This window comes from Drosophila teissieri, chromosome 2R, assembly GCF_016746235.2.
Source record: "Drosophila teissieri strain GT53w chromosome 2R, Prin_Dtei_1.1, whole genome shotgun sequence".
NCBI classification, from domain to species: Eukaryota; Metazoa; Arthropoda; class Insecta; order Diptera; family Drosophilidae; genus Drosophila; species Drosophila teissieri.
Window position 1 is genome coordinate 5,269,842 of NC_053030.1, and position 17,891 is coordinate 5,287,732.

At 45.2% G+C, this 17,891-nt stretch overlaps 5 protein-coding genes across 9 annotated transcripts; 2 read left to right on the forward strand and 3 right to left on the reverse strand.

Annotated features, from left to right (window-relative positions):
• Positions 1 to 3: 3 nt before the first annotated feature.
• On the reverse strand, positions 4 to 2,348 carry LOC122612795 (ran GTPase-activating protein). The gene is made up of 5 exons (XM_043786628.1): positions 2,119 to 2,348; positions 1,378 to 2,059; positions 837 to 1,317; positions 459 to 635; positions 4 to 385 (listed from the first exon to the last, which is right to left on the reverse strand). The coding sequence occupies exons 1-5, from the start codon at positions 2,222 to 2,224 to the stop codon at positions 56 to 58; spliced, it is 1,776 nt and encodes a 591-aa protein (XP_043642563.1). The 5' UTR covers positions 2,225 to 2,348; the 3' UTR covers positions 4 to 55.
• A 947-nt stretch (positions 2,349 to 3,295) lies between these two features.
• Positions 3,296 to 5,268, forward strand: LOC122615216 (heparin sulfate O-sulfotransferase). The gene is made up of 5 exons (XM_043790164.1): positions 3,296 to 3,597; positions 3,664 to 3,982; positions 4,041 to 4,179; positions 4,239 to 4,459; positions 4,533 to 5,268. The coding sequence occupies exons 1-5, from the start codon at positions 3,471 to 3,473 to the stop codon at positions 4,774 to 4,776; spliced, it is 1,050 nt and encodes a 349-aa protein (XP_043646099.1). The 5' UTR covers positions 3,296 to 3,470; the 3' UTR covers positions 4,777 to 5,268.
• Positions 5,269 to 5,660: 392 nt separating this feature from the next.
• LOC122615217 (alpha-tocopherol transfer protein-like) lies at positions 5,661 to 12,240 on the forward strand. Of its 5 annotated transcripts, none has more exons than XM_043790167.1 (6): positions 5,661 to 5,797; positions 6,663 to 6,777; positions 10,314 to 10,493; positions 11,026 to 11,120; positions 11,183 to 11,336; positions 11,475 to 12,240. In XM_043790167.1, exons 3-6 carry the CDS (start codon positions 10,325 to 10,327, stop codon positions 11,960 to 11,962), a joined length of 906 nt encoding a protein of 301 aa, XP_043646102.1. In that variant the 5' UTR covers positions 5,661 to 5,797; positions 6,663 to 6,777; positions 10,314 to 10,324; the 3' UTR covers positions 11,963 to 12,240. The 5 variants fall into 5 exon arrangements, with proteins under 5 accessions (XP_043646102.1, XP_043646104.1, XP_043646103.1 ...); XM_043790169.1 differs by having other exon boundaries at positions 5,738 to 5,755; XM_043790166.1 differs by lacking the exons at positions 5,661 to 5,797; positions 6,663 to 6,777 and adding exons at positions 9,205 to 9,342; positions 9,994 to 10,117.
• LOC122615218 (ras-related protein Rab-9B) lies at positions 12,235 to 15,640 on the reverse strand. The gene is made up of 3 exons (XM_043790170.1): positions 15,197 to 15,640; positions 13,402 to 13,596; positions 12,235 to 13,236 (listed from the first exon to the last, which is right to left on the reverse strand). The coding sequence occupies exons 1-3, from the start codon at positions 15,386 to 15,388 to the stop codon at positions 12,850 to 12,852; spliced, it is 774 nt and encodes a 257-aa protein (XP_043646105.1). The 5' UTR covers positions 15,389 to 15,640; the 3' UTR covers positions 12,235 to 12,849.
• Positions 15,641 to 15,858: 218 nt separating this feature from the next.
• On the reverse strand, positions 15,859 to 17,624 carry LOC122614285 (RNA-splicing ligase RtcB homolog). The gene is made up of 2 exons (XM_043788834.1): positions 16,202 to 17,624; positions 15,859 to 16,135 (listed from the first exon to the last, which is right to left on the reverse strand). The coding sequence occupies exons 1-2, from the start codon at positions 17,492 to 17,494 to the stop codon at positions 15,908 to 15,910; spliced, it is 1,521 nt and encodes a 506-aa protein (XP_043644769.1). The 5' UTR covers positions 17,495 to 17,624; the 3' UTR covers positions 15,859 to 15,907.
• Positions 17,625 to 17,891: the final 267 nt, after the last annotated feature.

Consider the following 17,891-nt stretch of genomic DNA (forward strand, 5'->3'; position numbering starts at 1 on the left):
GGATATGAATAATACGTTTTTATTCTCCAAAGATACACATATCTCTTAATTCTCTTTACAATTCAACACTCTCCAGGAAAGTCTTAAAGGAATTCTTAATGTTGTCGTTGGCAAACGTCGGTTGCTTGAGAGCCTCGCGCAGGGCAAATCGACAGCTCTTGACATCGTAGTCCGAATTGAATGTCTGCTCGCAGTGCAACAAACGAAGCTGCATCAGAACATAGTTGAGCACACGGGTCTCCTGCTTCGTCTTAATGGCGTAGTCAAAGGTGGCTTGGTACAAGGAGATGGCCAGATCCAACGCAGCTTTCGAGGATTGCGACAAATGCGCGCACTTCAAGGTGGTAAAGACGAGCAGCAGCAAATGGTTGTCGCCGGTGAATTGCTGTACAAAAATATGTTATTTTAATTTCTTTGCTATAAATTTAGTTATTTATTTATTTTCACAAATATCTTACGTTGACAATAGACTGAAAAGCCTCAAGCTTGTTATTCTCATCTAGCGAATCGAAATCTTCCTGGGAACAGGGTGTTTGGCTCAAACAGAACTTCTCCGGAGTGCATTTTTGGCTAATCGTCTTGTTTGCGACTGCAAAAGTATTGCTGGCCATCGAGTTGGTGGTGTCGTTAAAGAGCTGTTTTAATTTAAAATAAATTATTAAATTTACATTTCTAATATGTGAAAATTTGAATAACTATACTATCAATGGGGAGTTATCGAAGTAGTTTCGAAACATCCTCCTTTCCTCATTCTTTCATGCATACATTCAATATATACATGTTGTTTTGCTAAGAGTTATATACCATTTGGACAGTACTCCGAAGTATAAACTAACCTTGGTCGTGTAGGCATTCGTGGTGATATAGGCAGTATCCTCCGCCTCGTTGTTGTACTCCTCGTCGTCCTCGTCGGCCTCTTCGGTAGTATCGTTAGCGTGCTCGTGCTCGTCGTAGTCCTCTTCGTCATCGTAATCTTCGTCCTGGTCTTCAGCATCGTCCTCGTCTCCCGAATCGTCCTCGTTTTCGGAGTTAATTTCCTCAAACGGTTGCAGTGCGGCAGCATTTGGCAACTTATTCATCTCGTTGATTATCTGCTCGCTGCCATCAAGGCCAAAGCTATTGCCATCTAGATTCAAGATGCGCAGCTTGGACTTGTTTCGCATAGCGTTCACCAACACCAAGCCGCCGTCGCTGTTGATTTCATTAAAACTTAAGTTGACAACTTCTAGTTGATCGTTGGCGCTCTCCAGAACCTCCCCGAAGTGGTAGGCGCCATTGGTTTTGATCAGGCAGTCTCCAAAGCTCAATTCACGCAGCCTGCAAAGCAAAAACTTATCAAATAACACTCTCATATCAACTTCTTTACCACCGACTCACATGGGCACGTAGGGAAGAACCTCTGCTATTTTTTCCGCTCCCTGGGACTTTAGAGTATTGTCGTTCATGTTCAGCACTCGCAGATGGGGGTTCTCCTTGAATGATTCGGACAGGGCCTCGACGCCGTCGAAGTAAATTGAGTTTTGCTCCAAAACAATCTCCTCGAAGGTTTTGAGGGTTTTGAATGCGGCTGCCAGGGCCGTAGCACCGGTATTCTCGAGGCGATTACGTGAGCCTATAAAAACACGCAGCTGGAGCGGAAAGCCCGCCTTATTGGCATTGGCATGCAGATCGATCAGGGCCTTGGACAGCATTCTACCGCCCTCGGGACCCAGGCCACAATTGTACAGAAGCAGCTCCTGTAGTGAGTAGCAGACCGGGGACCGCAGGAACTCCTCCAAGCCTCGCATGCCATTCGGTCCCAAGGCATTGTCACTGAGATCCAGGACAGTTAGCTTAGCGCCCGCCACATTTAGCGCGGCTCCCAAGTGTTTAAGGGCCTCCGGAATCTCGTTTTTGAGACGACGAGTAAACAGGTTCTTCCACAGTGCCTTTCTGAACTCGGGATGACGCTTCAGACCCTCACCAATCGCCTTGGCCGCCTCCACGCCCAGGGTGTTCCCGTCCAGATTCAGATAGTGCACCGTAGTCTGCTTGTTGAGGGCATCCACCACATCCTGGACTGTAGAAAGCCTTAATTTAGCCACTGCACGGAGCACTCAAAGCGTCACCTAAACTCACCATCGGCAGCTGTGTCCCAGGTCAGCGCCTTGTCCTGGAATGAAATGCCCTGCTCCTGGCCCACTTGAGCGGCCATGCTGGCGAAGTTAAAGGTGGAAAAGGACATGATGACGGCTGCTTTTAAGTTGAAATATTTAATATATAAATGACACTGTACTTTGCAGTTGCAGCCGGCTTGCGAATTTTATTTTAACCTCGCAAAAATGGGCGCTAGAATATTGGCATTGTTTGGTATTATTTGCCGGCATAGATGGTCACACTAATCGCAAAAGCGATGCTAAAGGCGAAATGGGTTCGTACAAATCTAGCTGCGATTGCACTAAAAATATATTTTTTTTTTCTGCGTTTAATATTATATTATATTTAAAAGCCATATTTATCGACCGCAGAATTTAGAAATTCAATGTTACATTAATTTAAGTATTGTAAGCTGAAAATTAAATAAAATCATTTAAGGTGGGAACTCCCTTTAGACATTTCAAAAAATCGATTTTTTTTTTACTGTCTTAATCGATAGGTATATGCTTCGAGAATATAATTCCGAAGTTTCAAAATTCTATTTTCAAAATTGTGGAAGTTATGCGACTTTAAAGCGGCGCGCTCGACCGGTGCGTGAGCGTTTTTCTCGACGCTAACTTTGAACGTCGTTTTCTCAAACATGTTTTTTAAATTTGCGTGGTGATTACAAAAAACTAGTGAACCGATTTTGTTATCCTTGATTTATTTGAAGATCATAAAAACTGCATCTGTTACTAATTTATGAAAAAAAAATTTTTTTAACTATTTTTAAATAAAAAAATCGAAAATTTTGCTTCAAAAACGGAAAATTTTTGAATGCTCAATTTTATAGTTAATGTTCATAAATACCGTATATTTAGTACACGACAGAAAAACTTTCGAGTAAAAAATGTTTGATTTTATTTCAGATAAGAATGCGTCAGGATCGCCAGCAGATTCATGTCAGCCGAGCGAGATACAAGATCAGCTAAACTTCATTATTTATAATTTTGCAACAATGAAATGTTTTTTCTTATTTTAACATTGTCTGAATATATAATACATTTATGTGATCTTTTTTATTTCCAAAATAAATAAAAAAATCACTAGATTTTTTCTAAAGTCCCTTAAGCTACACATTTAGCTATTATCCATCACTAATCACCATCAGCAGTCAACACTCATCTCAGCTGCAGCTGCAGATTTCGGTGCCAGGCAACACTGCTGCTAACCAACACTGCTCGACGTCGTAGATTGCAGAAAAAAACAAGGAAAACAACGGCCTCAGATAATGCTTAAATAATTTGGGTGATATGAGCTGCCGTGCTGACCTGTAGGGCAAACCGACACGAGGCATGCTTAGGAAACTGCTCAAGATGTGGATTCTGCTGCGACCCACCCACTGGCTGATCCTGATAGCCCTGTGCGCAGTCACCTGTGCAGGTTACTGGTTGCTTTGGTCAGAGATTCGCCTGGAACATGGTAAGTAGAGTCCAGTAGTTAGGCTCAGCCAAGTCCACTCTAACACTGACTACCTATTTTGTACAGCCTTCAAGCCGCTGTCTAAACTGGGCGATTCCTTAACCCCAGATCAGCATGCCTCGTCCACCACCGATGACTTTGATTTCGAGGAGCACCTGGTGGTGCTTTACAATCGCGTTCCGAAAACAGGATCCACCAGCTTTGTCAATATAGCATACGATCTCTGCAAACCCAACAAATTCCATGTGCTGCACATTAATGTTACTGCCAACATGCACGTCCTCTCGCTCCCCAATCAAATTCAATTCGTGCGCAATGTTTCCAGGTGGCACGAGATGAAGCCAGCTTTGTATCACGGCCACATGGCCTTTTTAGACTTCTCAAAGTACGTAATATCTATTCAGGGCAGCAGACCCCGTCTTAAAAGCATTACTCTTTTGCAGATTCCAAATCGCCCACAAGCCCATCTACATAAATTTAGTGCGCAAACCTCTGGACAGACTTGTCTCCTACTATTACTTTCTACGCTTTGGCGACAACTACCGACCGAATTTAGTTCGCAAGAAGGCGGGCAATAAAATTGTAGGTAGAGCACCGAGGGATGGTAATTTTTTCACCGAAATCCTTACACTTTTTTGCAGACATTCGATGAGTGTGTAGTGCAGAAGCAACCCGACTGTGATCCCAAAAACATGTGGCTGCAGATACCTTTTTTCTGTGGCCATGCAGCCGAGTGTTGGGAACCCGGCAGCAGTTGGGCCTTGGACCAGGCCAAGCGCAATCTAGTCAACGAATACTTCCTAGTCGGAGTCACTGAGCAGATGTACGAGTTTGTGGATTTGCTAGAGAGATCCCTCCCAAGGTGTGACACCCAACCAATTGACATTGTCTTTTTATAATACTCCAGCTGCTTTAATGACCTGCTTTTTTCGCAGAATTTTCCACGGCTTTCGGGAGCACTATCATAACTCAAACAAATCTCATCTGCGGGTGACATCTTCCAAGCTGCCGCCGAGCGAATCGACAATTAATGCCATTCAAAAGACAAAAATCTGGCAAATGGAAAACGATCTGTACGAGTTTGCACTGGCCCAATTCGAATTCAACAAAAGGAAGCTCATGCAGCCCGACAACAAGCATGTGCAGAAGTTCATGTACGAGAAGATTCGGCCCAAATGATTGCAGAGAAGGCGACGGAGTCGCAGAGCGAGGATTCGGCCGACTCCAGTGATCTAACCAGGAGTCTCCGATAATTGTATTGTAAATACGTAACTCTCCTTCACATAGATTTGATCTGTACTTAAGAGTAACTAATCCGTACACTTAAGCGCTACCTAAGACTTTAGCAGTGAATATCGTTGACATATTACTAACCCAAACCTTTTGTACGTAGTCTAAGCTTTAAACGTATAAAACATCCGAGAACGCTTTTGTTGTTCATCGTAAGCAATATCTAGAAAAAATTGTCTGCACAATATCTGTATGATTAGTCAAATTTACGTTTTATACTCGACAATACAACGGAATGAATGGATGATGTAGGCCATAGATCGATATACGTAGAATTATTAAGTGTAAATTCATATGCAAACGACTCTCATTGATTGTAACTCTTATAGGCTAGGCCATAAATCTGAATTTGACATTCAAATTAAATGCATGTAAATAGTTGATAATGGAGTGTCTGTCCACATGTGAAGCGCGCTGTGCGTATCAACAGCTGTCGTTGGGATTGCGTGTTTGTAAATTTATTAATGCCATCAGTGGGTTACTTTTAACTCTCAGCGTTCTGTACTTTGACAAAGCTAATTGCACTTGGCTGCCCAACGAAATTCCGCCGGACTTTAAAGGCTGACGTAGCTCCGTGCTCGAAGGTGATCGGCTGACTGGCCGACGGAGTGGCGATTCGTCACGCAGAATGGGCTCAAGCAAGCGCAAGAAACTGAAGGAATTGAAATACATTTGGAAACCGCAAGCAGTGAAATACTTAATTAATTGCTCGTGCTTGAAGCTAAAAGCAAATGAGTTCGCATTACCCACAGCCCCCGTCAGTTGATCACTTGCTCGTGAAACGCGGACACGCCAGTCGAAAGCAGCTACCTCCTACCTCCTGTACGCCAGCAAACAGCATTGTTGCCCAACGAGAGTGATAGTCAAAGTAATAACTACCCATCCGTGTAGCTGACCACACTTACGACCTGTAAGAGAGATTTGAAACACGTTTTTTGCTCAGTCACAGTGGCGATTAGTCTTTAAACTAGTTGTGTACGAAGCGTTCAAAAGTTCAAGTCTAATTGCATCCAAGTCGCGTAACCATCAGAAGATTAACCACGATACACTGTGCGAAACCCGCGGACTATTCGCAAGTGTCAGTGAGTTTCTCGAAAGTGCTAAGCAGTAAACGTTACAAAACATATATAATTTCAAAACAGAAAAGTGGATTTCGTGATTGAAAGTACTGCAGTTTTCAAAGAAATATGAGTGAGACGTCAATTAATAAGCAGTAAAATAAAATAGCAAAATTCGAGTTCTTAAAGTGGTTGTATAAACATGTTGGTATAGGGTACAACATTTTGAAAAGTGAACATAAAGTGAAGAAAGTGTTCTAATTTGTAGTTCTCACTTACTTTCAGTGTAGCTTCTAAGACATTACATTTAATAATGTTAATTACTGTAGAAAATCGATTGAGTTCGCTGCACCGTGAGAAATACCACACTTGTCTTTACATTTTAATGTTCTAAAAACAATGGAAAAACATAAAATTTATGCTGAGCTCACTGAACAATTGCAAACACCACTCATGCAAAACAACCCAAAAAATAAAGATCCCATTCGGCGATTCGCGACGTGATCTTAAACGCTCTTTACTCGAATCTGGTCGCTTATAATGACCTATTAAGTCGCGTTGGCCTTACGAGTGCCCGACTATTCCGACCGACATATATATATATGTCATATACTATATATATATCTAGATAACTATAACTTTGTTGTACGTGCAATGCACGCAGTACATAAAAGGGGCAGCTATAAAGCGATTTGACAAGCAGCTTTGTATTTTCAGTCTTCAAACGCGGCCGCAGCTCACTAGATATACGTTTCAGTGTCGAAAGGGAGTTCCAAAGGATTTCTACTGCACCTGCCACTATTTTTGGATTAGCCGATTCTATTCGAGCAAGGTGAGTAAATGGAAAGCACTTATAAGAGTGCTGATTGGTGGGTTCTATGCAGTCCTATAGCTACATTCCTCGCTAGAAAGTGGTTCAAGTAGGATACTGTAACTCCCCTAACTACATATGAACATACGTAAGTATCTTAACCAGACCCCCTTCACTACGTTGGTCACACACATGTACATAGCTAAGATCATCAGCTATTTACGAGGTATGACTGCCTAGCAGTACTCATCACTGCCCGTCGTGTTTTTCGCATTGCCTTTTCCTCATTACTCGTACTTTTGCAGGCATTCCCTTTTCGCACTCGTCGGTCGAGAATTTGAGACAAAGTTCAGTAACTCGCCGACATTGGCCCATTTACCCACCGATGCTCCCGCCTCGAGCAGCTTGGAAAATATTAATTTATTTACGTGCGGTTTACGCATTTGCATGTGCCGTACCGGTTGTGTTCGGCGGTTTTTGTTAGTTGTATCTTGTGCTCCACTTGCAGCGTCATGACCTTGCTGACCACTGCATCCGCGATGAGGTGCCTGCCCTCCGAGTTTCCTCCGGAGGCGCCGCGATTTGGTGAGCACTAGTGAAATCTCCGCGAACCCATTTATCGCTTCGCATATTGTGCCAGCATTACTGTGTGCCTTTCCCTAGAATCATCTCCTCTCCAGTGGAATCGTTGCACAAGTACATACATACATACATATGTATGTATTATGTAAAGCCTACAGTTGGTAGAAAAGTTATGCACCATTTAGTTAACCACTTTTTAGCCGTGTATCTAACATGGTTAGTAATCGAAAGTCACACTTAGTTCGAGAAAGAGTATGAAAAGGCATTCAATAAATAAATTTTATAAAAAGAAGGGCTAGAATCAACGACTACCTTCCATCATATTCAATTCTTTTACTGCCTTTCGATATGCCTTCTGAATTGTTTGGGCATCAACCAAGTATTCATGTAATAATCAATTACCGACACCGACTCGCACTTGTTTTATCTCTTGAGTAAGGTCAAAGCACTTTTGCCTTGCCATTGTCACGTTCTTCAAAATCAGGTTTCTCATGTAGGGTTTTTTCCCACTTTTTGCAAAAAACCGAAGGGCGAAGGTTGGCATTGCAATGGGTCTTAACCCCAGAACTACTCGTACTTACCTATTTACATATATAAGTAGCATATTGGCAGTATATTCGTAGCATATTCGCAGCTTGTACCACCCAGTTTTCGTCAGCATCCGCTTCAAGATGGACAACATAAATAGACGAACAGCCAACAAAAACAGGCCGAATGGAAATGAAATCGAGAGTTTCATCGAGTATCATCGTATCGCAAATCCATGAATGGCCGAAGTCTTCGCACGTGCGATCGTGCGATTGAACCGATTTGTCCAAAACCGGGCGGGCATCATTTGCTGTCCACAACGCAAAGGGTGCTCAGCTTTGGAACGTGTTAATCATGCCAAATATGCCTCGCACTCCCTCTACACATGGGGCTATCAGAATAGGAACATATGATCAATTCAGCTGTAATGGTGTCGTTAAGTTCGAACTTAATCGTCTGTTGATCACTCGATCACTTGTCTGCCCATGAATTTTCCCTCAAATAGTGGGAATGCTTACAAGTTCCAAGTGTTTGCAATCCCACGCTTCGGAAAGGCCCACCAACTTCGACTGATAGTGCTATTGGGCTGACCCCAGGTGTAAGTTCGCCGAACAGGTGTAAGCCCTAATTGGCGTGGAGCTGGGCAGCATTGAAACCGGATAGCCGGAGCACGGGGCTTCAGGGTCGCCGTGGGAAATGCCTATGCCAAGGGATTTTTGACAGCCCAGTACTCTGGGCGATTGCCCGCAGAAAACCCGAATAAATTAGGCAAGGCTGCGGCTCGGAAAGTGTTGAAGCTGAAAGCGAATCTGAAACTGAAACTGAAGCTGATACTCATGCTGATACTGAAACCGGCTTGAGGTGGCATCATTTCCCAATGACGATGCACCCAGTTGAGCTCGCTCTCCCAGGCAAACTCCGTCTCCGCGTATCTGTATCTCACGACTCCTCGCTCTTTCGACGCACGTGAATGTCATGCTCAAGTTCAGATTCAGCTGGTGCTGACCACTTTATAAGCTCACAAGCTGTGAAATCCACAATAGCTACTTATTACTTATTATTTCTATAATAGTAATATATTGTTTTCTCCAATCAGCAGTACAACCAAGCAACAAAGTGCTTAAAGATATGTTTCCGTAGAAGTTGGAACGAAGCCTACTTTTTAAGAGACCCCTTGTAACCCAAGTAGTTATGTCGGGAAACAAACCCACTCGGCAGCACTGCCCATCGATCGCCAACACCCACTCTCTTGGCGCTCAGCTCACAATACCAGTTTAGTTCTTGGCCTGGCATAAAGTCTCGACTCGCGCTTTTGGCCGCAACAGTTTCATCTGGGCTTTCAGCTCCGTTGCACGCGTCACTCGCAGCCGTCTTTTTGGGCCATCTTTCGGAATACTGTTAGCCATTATACCTTTATAGTCAAACAAGTTTCGGTCGTGTTGTTTTGTGTTGTGTTGTGGTGTTTTGTGTTGTGTTGTGAGTGATCCTCGTATTTTCCCAGACACAACACTAGCGAATCAGTAAACTCTTGTGCTTATCGTCATTTATGAATGCGAAATCAGACGATATCTTACCATATCACCTGGCCCATCTGATCGAAACTAGTAGAAACATTCAATGTCAGCGCTTCGGATGCTAATTTCCAAGTCTTTTGTTTCGAGCCAGCCATTTAAAGCTGCTCTGCGCAACCAGACGGGAAATTTATGGCGCTAATTTCTAAATTTGATGGAAAATCTACTGCGCTAATTTCTGACCACCACCACTGTAAAACTCGAAGACCCTGGCTGATCATCTCGTATTTAAAAACTTGCCCAACTAGAATTTCGTTCAAGTAGAACGCGTCACATGCAGTCCAGAATTCAGTTCAAGGTAACTGAACTAACATTACTTTCCGACTGATCTGCTTGGCTGAGATGCTCTCATGAAGAATTGCATTATCTTCGCGAATCGCTGCCTTCTTCTTTCGTTTTAATCAATTCGCGAATGTCAAGGTGAAGGTCGGCCAGGTGATCAATAAGTATATGTATATCCGGCCATCGGTCTAGGAACTCAATGCAGTTTTGCCGGTTTCGAGTCACTTGTGTCTCGCTAATAAATTTGAATTTCTACGCTCTTTCCTATAAATAGAGGGCACACTTTTGCATTTGGCAAACAGAAAACACACAAAGGCGAACCGCTTTGAAAAAGTTACGGCTTAATATTATCGCAGAATAATTTCAGTTGAGCCAGAGCTGCAGCAACTGCGAAATGAGTAAGTAATTGTGAAGTACTCGTACTGCAGTCATTACGAGTATATGGCAACTAATTGGCAATCGATGTCAGTTAGCTCAGGTTATTTAGTTGGCCGAAGTTCCAAGTGCGCCCAGTGCGAGAACCCGTATCTCCAGCTCAAAGTACAGAAGCTAACGCTAATTGACTGACGCTAGTTCCCACCGCTTCCCTTCCAGGAGTCCCCACCATGCTGTCGGACATCGACCAACTGCCCACGCTCCAGGTGGGCGACTACACCCTCCAGTTCGAGCTGGGCGAGCCGACGGCCCAGGGCAAGGAGGTGGCCATCAAGGAGCTCCGGGAAACCCCCGAGCGGCAGAAGGAGGCGGCCAAGGAACTGGCCCGACTTCTAGAGGGTAAGATATGACAAGGAATGGGCTTGTAGCCAGGGCTTATGAAAAGTCGTTTGTATCAGTAAAGCTCTCCTAAAAACTACTGAAACAGCATTACAGCTGGTTCAAAGTTTTAGGATATATACATATATAGTATTTGGCCTAACAATTCTGAAAATAACTATTTACCTATTTAGTGGAGACACTAGCTAGCTTTCATGTCCATCATATTTAAGTTTTCCCTAAGATACTCGAACTACCGATCAATTTCGTACACCTACTTAACCTGCATCCAATAATTTACCCGACCGTTGGGAATTGAAAATCCATTTGTACACTACGTTCGAACGAGTAGTTCTATATCATTAGCTGGCGATTTCGTGTAACTAATAACAAGTTGGGGTTCAAGCAGTGCGCCTCGAGAGGATTTCGTTGCATAAACAAATTACTATTGCTTTTTAATTACAACCGATCAACTTACTGTCAGTGGAGTTGTGAGTTTAAGCATTAAGCCTATTGGAGGGGAGGTCGATTAATATCCGCGATCTGCTTGCAGCGGAGACGGACTTGCTGTACCCCAAGGGAAACGAGGAGTGGCTGATCCGATACCTGCGGCCCTGCAAGTACTACCCGGAAAGTGCTCGGGATCTGGTGAGCCTTGTGTGGTAGCCCAGTTAGCTGCGTCACTAATTGCTTTTTGAAATATCTAACAGATTAAGCGGTACTACGCCTTCAAGGTGAAGCACGCTGATGTGTACACCGACCTGAAGCCGTCGAACGAGGCCAACATCTTCAAGCACAACATCCTTACCGTTTTCCCCAACCGAGATCAACTGGGTCGGCGTATTTTGGTCCTCGAACTGGGCAGTAAGTACACGAAATAGGTTAAATAGACTAGATAGATTTTTCTTAACCACAAAAATCTATATACTCGGGTGCAACTCTGTGTTTCTGAGTTGTAGTAGTAGATTTTGTAGATTAATCTTTTGCAATCCCTGATTGCAGAGCGCTGGAAGCACAAGCAGGTCACCCTGGATGAGGTGTTCAAGGGAGCCGTGATCTTCTTAGAGGCGGCCATGCTGGAGCCGGAAACGCAGATCTGCGGAGCTGTGGTGATCTTCGACATGGATGGCCTTAGTCTGCAGCAGACATGGCAGTTTACCCCACCGTTCGCCAAGCGAATTGTGGACTGGCTGCAGGACTCGGTGCCCCTCAGGATCAAGGCCATCCACATTGTGAACCAGCCGAAGATCTTCCAGGTGGTCTTCGCCCTGTTCAAGCCCTTCCTCAAGGAGAAGCTGCGCAGCAGGATCATCTTCCACGGCACCGACCGCGAGTCCCTGCACAAGTACATGTCGCCCAAGTGCCTGCCAGCCGCCTACGGAGGATTCCGCGAGGCCAGCCGCATCGACAGTGACCAGTGGTACCAGTTGCTGCTCAAGTGCGATACCGAGTTCGACACCATCAACTCGTACGGCTACAAGAAGAAGTGATCTGTGGCCAGGTGCTGCCGTGATAATCAAATCCACTCGTTTCCACATTAAATCTACACGCGTTTTAGTTAAGCACTCGATCTACCTTACGCTTGTCCTGTTAGTGAGTAGCGCCTAGAGTTTGCCTTAGTCTTAATCAGGATCGGAGTGTCGATCGCAGCCAGAAGAAGTGTTATACCTACATGCATATTATTTTTAATCCGGGGTAAGCGTATTTATATCATTTTACTATTGTACATTAAACCAATTGTTGAAATATAAACATACTTTTGTAAAGACGTGCTGCATTCTAATTTATTCAGTTGTTCCCAGCTTTAATATCAGATAAAAACACTAAGGCACTCCGAACTTATGCAATATATCAGAGAAAAAGGTAGCTAGTACATTAACAAAAATGTAAACATTCTGATTGCCTTAAAAGTTGTGTATTAGACATCGAAAGCTTGCGTTTCTCAAGACACTTGGTTATGGTAGCGCCATATACGATTGTTTAACAAGTAAGAGTATTTCCTACGGTAGCATAACATAACAAAATAATATTTAAGTAAGACGTATTACTGCATTTGAATCCAATTTTCTAGTATTAAAGCAATGCAAGTGAACAGCAGATTCCTTCAGGAAAATGTAGGTCATATTCTGAACTTAGAGAATAAGTTTTCCTGTATACAGTGAAGCTCGCTTTTAAGTAGCTCGCTGTGAAGCATAGTTCCCCTAGAATATCAACCACAACGACGAAATCTCCTCTACTGCCATCAACATTGGGTGGTACTTTTTGGTCTGAGGCTCTCTTCCCTCCGCGTAATGGAATGCATTGAATCTGAAGGTCGACCCGGCGGGGTGAGTGGTTAAATTAAGCGTAAGTTCCCTGACAGCTCCTGTCTGTCTGCTCATAGCCGATAATTGGTGGATGGCGCCTTGTTGGCGATGCGCTTCTGACCGAACACTTTCTTGCCCGGGCTTTGCATGGCGGCATCATCGCCATCCGCGTCCTGTCCTCCGCCTCCGCCGCCTCCGCCGCCTCCGCCCGTGCAACAGATGCGCCGCTGCACCAGGCGAATGGGGCGGGTGAGGTCGATGGTGTCGCCGTGCTGGCGCAGCTCCGCCTCCGCCACGCACTCCATGTGCCGCCACTGGCGGAGGCCAAGGACGAAGGCATCCGTCACATTGGTGGCCGCTTTCGAGGACGTCTCGATGTGGCAGGTCACCTTCTGCTCCGCGCACCACTGCTGCACTGCGTCGGAGTTAACCTGTCGCTTTTGCGCCGGAATGTCGTTCTAGAATGTAGAATACATTTGTTCATATTTTAAAGAAAGTTCTGAGGGTTGTACGTTCTTAGTTTAATAGAGGTTTTTAAAGTGAATAATCTAGATGGTAATGATACAAACATAAAGGGTTGACTATTTTCTTCTAAATATCTTCCTTCTGGATGCATGGCTCACCTTATTGCCCACCACGATGAATGGAAACTTGTCCTGGTCCACATCCGCGTAGTTCAGGAACTCGCTGCGCCACAGACCCAATCCCTTCAAGCTGTCCCGATCGTCGAGTGCGTAGCAGAGCAGGCAGATGTCCGATCCCCTGTAGAACGGAGTGCGGAGCGCCCGGAATCGCTCCTGGCCAGCGGTGTCCCATATCTAGTTTGGGGAAATTCCAATTAAAGCCGTGCATCAATTGATTAAGTCTGATTGAATTGGCGAGTCAACTAGCGCTCAATTGAAATTTGCATTCGATTAGGAGTAAACTCACCGAGAAGCAAACACAAACACTTTCTGGGTTCAAGATCAGAGTGTTTGTATGCCTGACTCACTTAATTCAACACGTTTACTGGCATTTCTTGTGTGTTAATTCAATATTTAGTTTTGGGCTGATAAGGAGGTGGTGATAACCAAATAGCTCGGGAAATAATTCGTTGAATATGAATTTGCTCAGTGCCCAACAGCTACAAGTAGCATACATACTTTGAAAACCATATAGGCAAGAGGTTTTAAGTAATGTAACTTGTACTTTTTCCACTTTTTGTTTGAGCTATTCGTCATTAACAAGGGATATTTTTAACGACTATCTGATGCCAACCCCTTTCGCCTCCAAAACCATGAGTAGAATGTGTTCATATACATATATGTAGGCAGTACAACAACACCCCAGTGATTCCAGTCTTTTTAAATTGTGGCAGCATGGGAAAAGCCACTTGTTGCCAAGTTCTTCTTCGGCCCAGCGGACTGTGAACCAACTACTGCTTGGACTCCAGCAATCTATGCGAAATTCCCCTGGAATTAGTCATATGCACATACATATGTATATCAGTCCACGTTCCCCCATTTCTATAATGTATCTGATGGTTCAATTAGAAGCATTATTCCGATTTGCGACACCTTGGCTGGATTTCGCTTACTCACTGAGACGCGCTGCATATTCATGAGTTTTCCGAGCTTGGCGAACTGTGAAAATCATTTAGTTCGATAATTTCGAAGACAGCAGACGGAAAACAACAACTACAACTGGAAATCAACTACGATACGGATGAAATTGAGCACGGAAACCGCGTCGGCGGATGAAACAAAGTCTCTCGCTTATTTGCCGAATAGAGAAACTGTCATTATTGTTATTATTTCAGTGTTTGTTTTCTGCAATGCCATTCCGTTCTCAGCGCTAATTGAGTAGAAATAAAATGCCTACATGTGTGTGAGTGGGCATGGGGCAGATGGAACAGATACCCCCATAGACGTAGGTACAGCCACAGTGGTAAACAATAAACCAAAACTACTCAAATTGCAGTTGGTTGCACTTGCTTACTTTTTTTAATTTAAGAGATAACCCTTTATAACGTACACTAGAGAGCTCTACAACTTATAGTCATCAATCCCCTAGTTCGAGCTATCATTTCAAAATAGTTCGAGTTTTTTGCCGTTCTGTTTTGGCGCTGTTTAACTTACTACCCTTCCACTGTACCGCGAATGGAAGGGAATGGAAAACAAGGCTTAATCGTTGTTCGGTTTCCAAGTGCTTGCATCAACAAAATGCCGGTGGATCGGATAGTGGGCTGACTACCAGGTGAGGGGGAAGGATCGGGTGGTGGAAATAGACGTAAAACAAGGAAAAGCACCAGACCAACTGTTGCATTCACCATAAGAATGGCCAGAGTTCTACGGCGTTGCGGGAAAAGTTATCGCAATATCGGTATTACTTGAATAGTGGTAGTGATTGGATTGCATAATAGTCCACCACAGAATTCACCTGCAGAGTGTAGCGCTCCCCGTCGACGACTATGTCCTTGTTCATGAACTCCACGCCGATGGTGTGGAAGTTGTTCTCCTCGTAGCGGTTGGAGACGAAGCGGGTGAGCAGGGCGGACTTGCCCACCCCCCCGTCGCCCAGTATGACGACCTTCAGCAACTTGGACTTCTGCGGTGGCCGCATGTTTGCCATAGTGCCTGCGTTTGTTTGTTTTTGCAGTTAAGTTAGTTCTTCTGCTTTTCCTACTGCGCAACTGGAATGACTGCCGGCTGCAGAGAGTTATCGACTTAATTTCACTCACGATCCCCGACCGATTAGCTGTCACATTCACAATTACACCGGTGTGTTGTTAACAACGAATACAATTCGTTTTTTGTTTAAATAAATTTAAATGGGCAGCGCAATCGAAATTCGCGCCGTGCAGCAGGTCCAATTGGATTGGCAGTCAGCTGACAACTAACAGACCGGGCCTGTGCCCTAACATTATGTTAGGCTCGCCGTTAACAGATTCCCAGTGTAGGGTGATTTTGGTTACTTAACAGTGGTTCTTAATAACTGTTAAATTTTGATAACGAAAATCTTCAAAACGAGTTAACGAATTCGATTCAATAGAATTTCTAATTATAATTCATTATTCACTCGCTATATTAACAGCGATCGGACTAGCTTATAAATCTTTATTTATAATTAATAATTTATAATAAATTAGACTCAGCCCTTTATCACCGCAATAGGTCGCATTTTGATGCACTTCTTGCTAATGCCCGCTGCATGACAGGTGTCGACCACATCGGTCACGTCCTTGTAAGACTCGGGCGCCTCCTCCATGACCAACTTGGGCGAGGCCACGCGAATGGCGATGCCCAACTGATCCAGCTTGTCCAGCACCTCCTTGTAGTCCAGGTTGCGGCGGGATTTGGCACGAGACAGGGCGCGACCCTGAAGATCAAAATTCAGGAAGGTTTTAATATGCTAAATAGGAGGAAATCGCATTGGGGCACTCACCGCTCCGTGACAGGTGCTGCCGAACGTCTCCTGCATGCCCTGCTCCGTTCCGGTCAACACGTAGCTGCAGGTGCCCATGGTTCCACCCACCAAGACAGGCTGCCCGGTAAGCTGATAGTCCACTGGGATCAGTGGATGGTGTGGCGGGAAGGCGCGCGTGGAGCCCTTGCGGTGAACCAGCAATTTTCGCTCCTTGCCGTCTACTATGTGGTTCTCCACCTTGGCAATATTGTGCGAGACGTCATAGATAACATGCATGTCGAGATCATCTGGAGTAGTGTTGAACATCTTGGCAAACGCCTGGCGGGTGAGGAATGTCATGGAGCTGCGATTGACCCAGGCAAAGTTTGCAGCCGCTGCCATGGCCTTAAGGTAGTCCTGTCCTTCCACCGAATTGATCCTGGCACAGGCCAGCTGCCGGTCATTGGTCTCGATCTTGTCCCGCTTCATGGCCTTCTCCATCTGGACCAGCGCATCAGTGGCAACCTGGTGGCCGAAGCCGCGACTGCCAGAGTGAATCATCACCACCACCTGGCCCTTCTCCTCGATGCCCATCTTGGAGGCGCTCCACTTGTCGTAAATTTCGTCCACCACCTGGATCTCGGCGTAGTGATTGCCCGCACCCAGGGTCCCCAGCTGGGGCAATCCTCGCTTCTTGGCCCGCATGCTCACCTTGGCGGGATCGGCGTTCAGCATGCGGCCGTACTCCTCGCAATGCTCCTTGTCCTCCGCCCACACGTATCCCTCCCTCAGCGACCAGTCCATGCCCATCTCCAGGGCCTCCTCCAGATCGCGGGCATTCATGGGTATGATGCCCTTGGAGCCCACACCCACGGGGATATGATCAAACAGGGACTGCGCCAGTTGCTCCTTCACGGGCTGCACATCCTTCTCGTAGAGATTCGTGCGCAGCAGGCGGACGCCACAGTTGATGTCGAAGCCCACGCCGCCGGGACTCACAACGGACAGTGGGTCATCCATGTCGAAAGCAGCCATATTCCCAATGGCGAATCCGTAGCCAGAATGAATGTCGGGCAGCCCAATGGACCTGCCCACGATGCCCGGCAAGGCAGCTACATTGGCTATTTGCTTGACTCCAGGCAGGAAGCCACCCACTGCTCCCGGGCGACAGGAGTTCTTCAGCTCCTCCAGCATCAGGCGCTCCAGGCGGCTGTTTACATAGAAGCACCCCTCCACATTCATGTTCGGCTGGAAGCCCTTCTTGATCCGCCAGCAGTGGTCGCTCACCTTCTCCAGGTACTTGAGCTCATCGTTGTACGGACGCACCACCATCCTGACTCTCCGGGGGTTTTCTTTGCCAGCTAATCGCTTTGCTATTTATGAGCTCGCTATTTCGTCAGTTTTTGTTTCTGAATTGCATGCCGGCACGAAATACTTGGCATCGATACTATCGCAGCTCGCAATGTGCCAGAGAAATACAAAAAATACCAAAAGAGGAGGCGCTCGAAAATACCACCCTCACACTTGCCCACCAAGTGGCACGCACCACATTCAGAAAAATTGTTATTTTAATTATATTTAAAATGGTGAACAGCACTAGGAACCGTGTTATTTGAATATTTTGCCAACCGAATTATGAGCCACGATTTTATTTAACTATGTTTTTGTCCTGGTAGACTAGTTGCAAAAGCAAGCAGTTAAAAAAGCAGTATACTTACTCCAACGGAAA

What these genes read in the sequence shown, in the direction of transcription:
- LOC122612795 (XM_043786628.1), bottom strand. Translation starts at nt 2,224, where the DNA reads ATGTCCTTTTCCACCTTTAACTTCGCCAGCATGGCCGCTCAAGTGGGC. An exon ending in CTGGGACACAGCTGCCGATG is followed by an intron (nt 2,060 to 2,118) that starts GTGAGTTTAGGT and finishes GGCTTTCTACAG; the next exon opens with TCCAGGATGTGGTGGATGCC. An exon ending in GTTCTTCCCTACGTGCCCAT is followed by an intron (nt 1,318 to 1,377) that starts GTGAGTCGGTGG and finishes TTTGCTTTGCAG; the next exon opens with GCTGCGTGAATTGAGCTTTG.
- LOC122615216 (XM_043790164.1), top strand. Translation starts at nt 3,471, where the DNA reads ATGCTTAGGAAACTGCTCAAGATGTGGATTCTGCTGCGACCCACCCAC. An exon ending in AGAGATTCGCCTGGAACATG is followed by an intron (nt 3,598 to 3,663) that starts GTAAGTAGAGTC and finishes TATTTTGTACAG; the next exon opens with CCTTCAAGCCGCTGTCTAAA. An exon ending in CTAGAGAGATCCCTCCCAAG is followed by an intron (nt 4,460 to 4,532) that starts GTGTGACACCCA and finishes CTTTTTTCGCAG; the next exon opens with AATTTTCCACGGCTTTCGGG.
- LOC122615217 (XM_043790165.1), top strand. Translation starts at nt 7,269, where the DNA reads ATGACCTTGCTGACCACTGCATCCGCGATGAGGTGCCTGCCCTCCGAG. An exon ending in ACTGGCCCGACTTCTAGAGG is followed by an intron (nt 10,494 to 11,025) that starts GTAAGATATGAC and finishes ATCTGCTTGCAG; the next exon opens with CGGAGACGGACTTGCTGTAC. An exon ending in CGGAAAGTGCTCGGGATCTG is followed by an intron (nt 11,121 to 11,182) that starts GTGAGCCTTGTG and finishes AATATCTAACAG; the next exon opens with ATTAAGCGGTACTACGCCTT.
- LOC122615218 (XM_043790170.1), bottom strand. Translation starts at nt 15,388, where the DNA reads ATGGCAAACATGCGGCCACCGCAGAAGTCCAAGTTGCTGAAGGTCGTC. An exon ending in GGGAGCGCTACACTCTGCAG is followed by an intron (nt 13,597 to 15,196) that starts GTGAATTCTGTG and finishes TCCCCAAACTAG; the next exon opens with ATATGGGACACCGCTGGCCA. An exon ending in TCATCGTGGTGGGCAATAAG is followed by an intron (nt 13,237 to 13,401) that starts GTGAGCCATGCA and finishes TCTACATTCTAG; the next exon opens with AACGACATTCCGGCGCAAAA.
- LOC122614285 (XM_043788834.1), bottom strand. Translation starts at nt 17,494, where the DNA reads ATGGTGGTGCGTCCGTACAACGATGAGCTCAAGTACCTGGAGAAGGTG. An exon ending in GCAGCACCTGTCACGGAGCG is followed by an intron (nt 16,136 to 16,201) that starts GTGAGTGCCCCA and finishes TTTGATCTTCAG; the next exon opens with GGTCGCGCCCTGTCTCGTGC.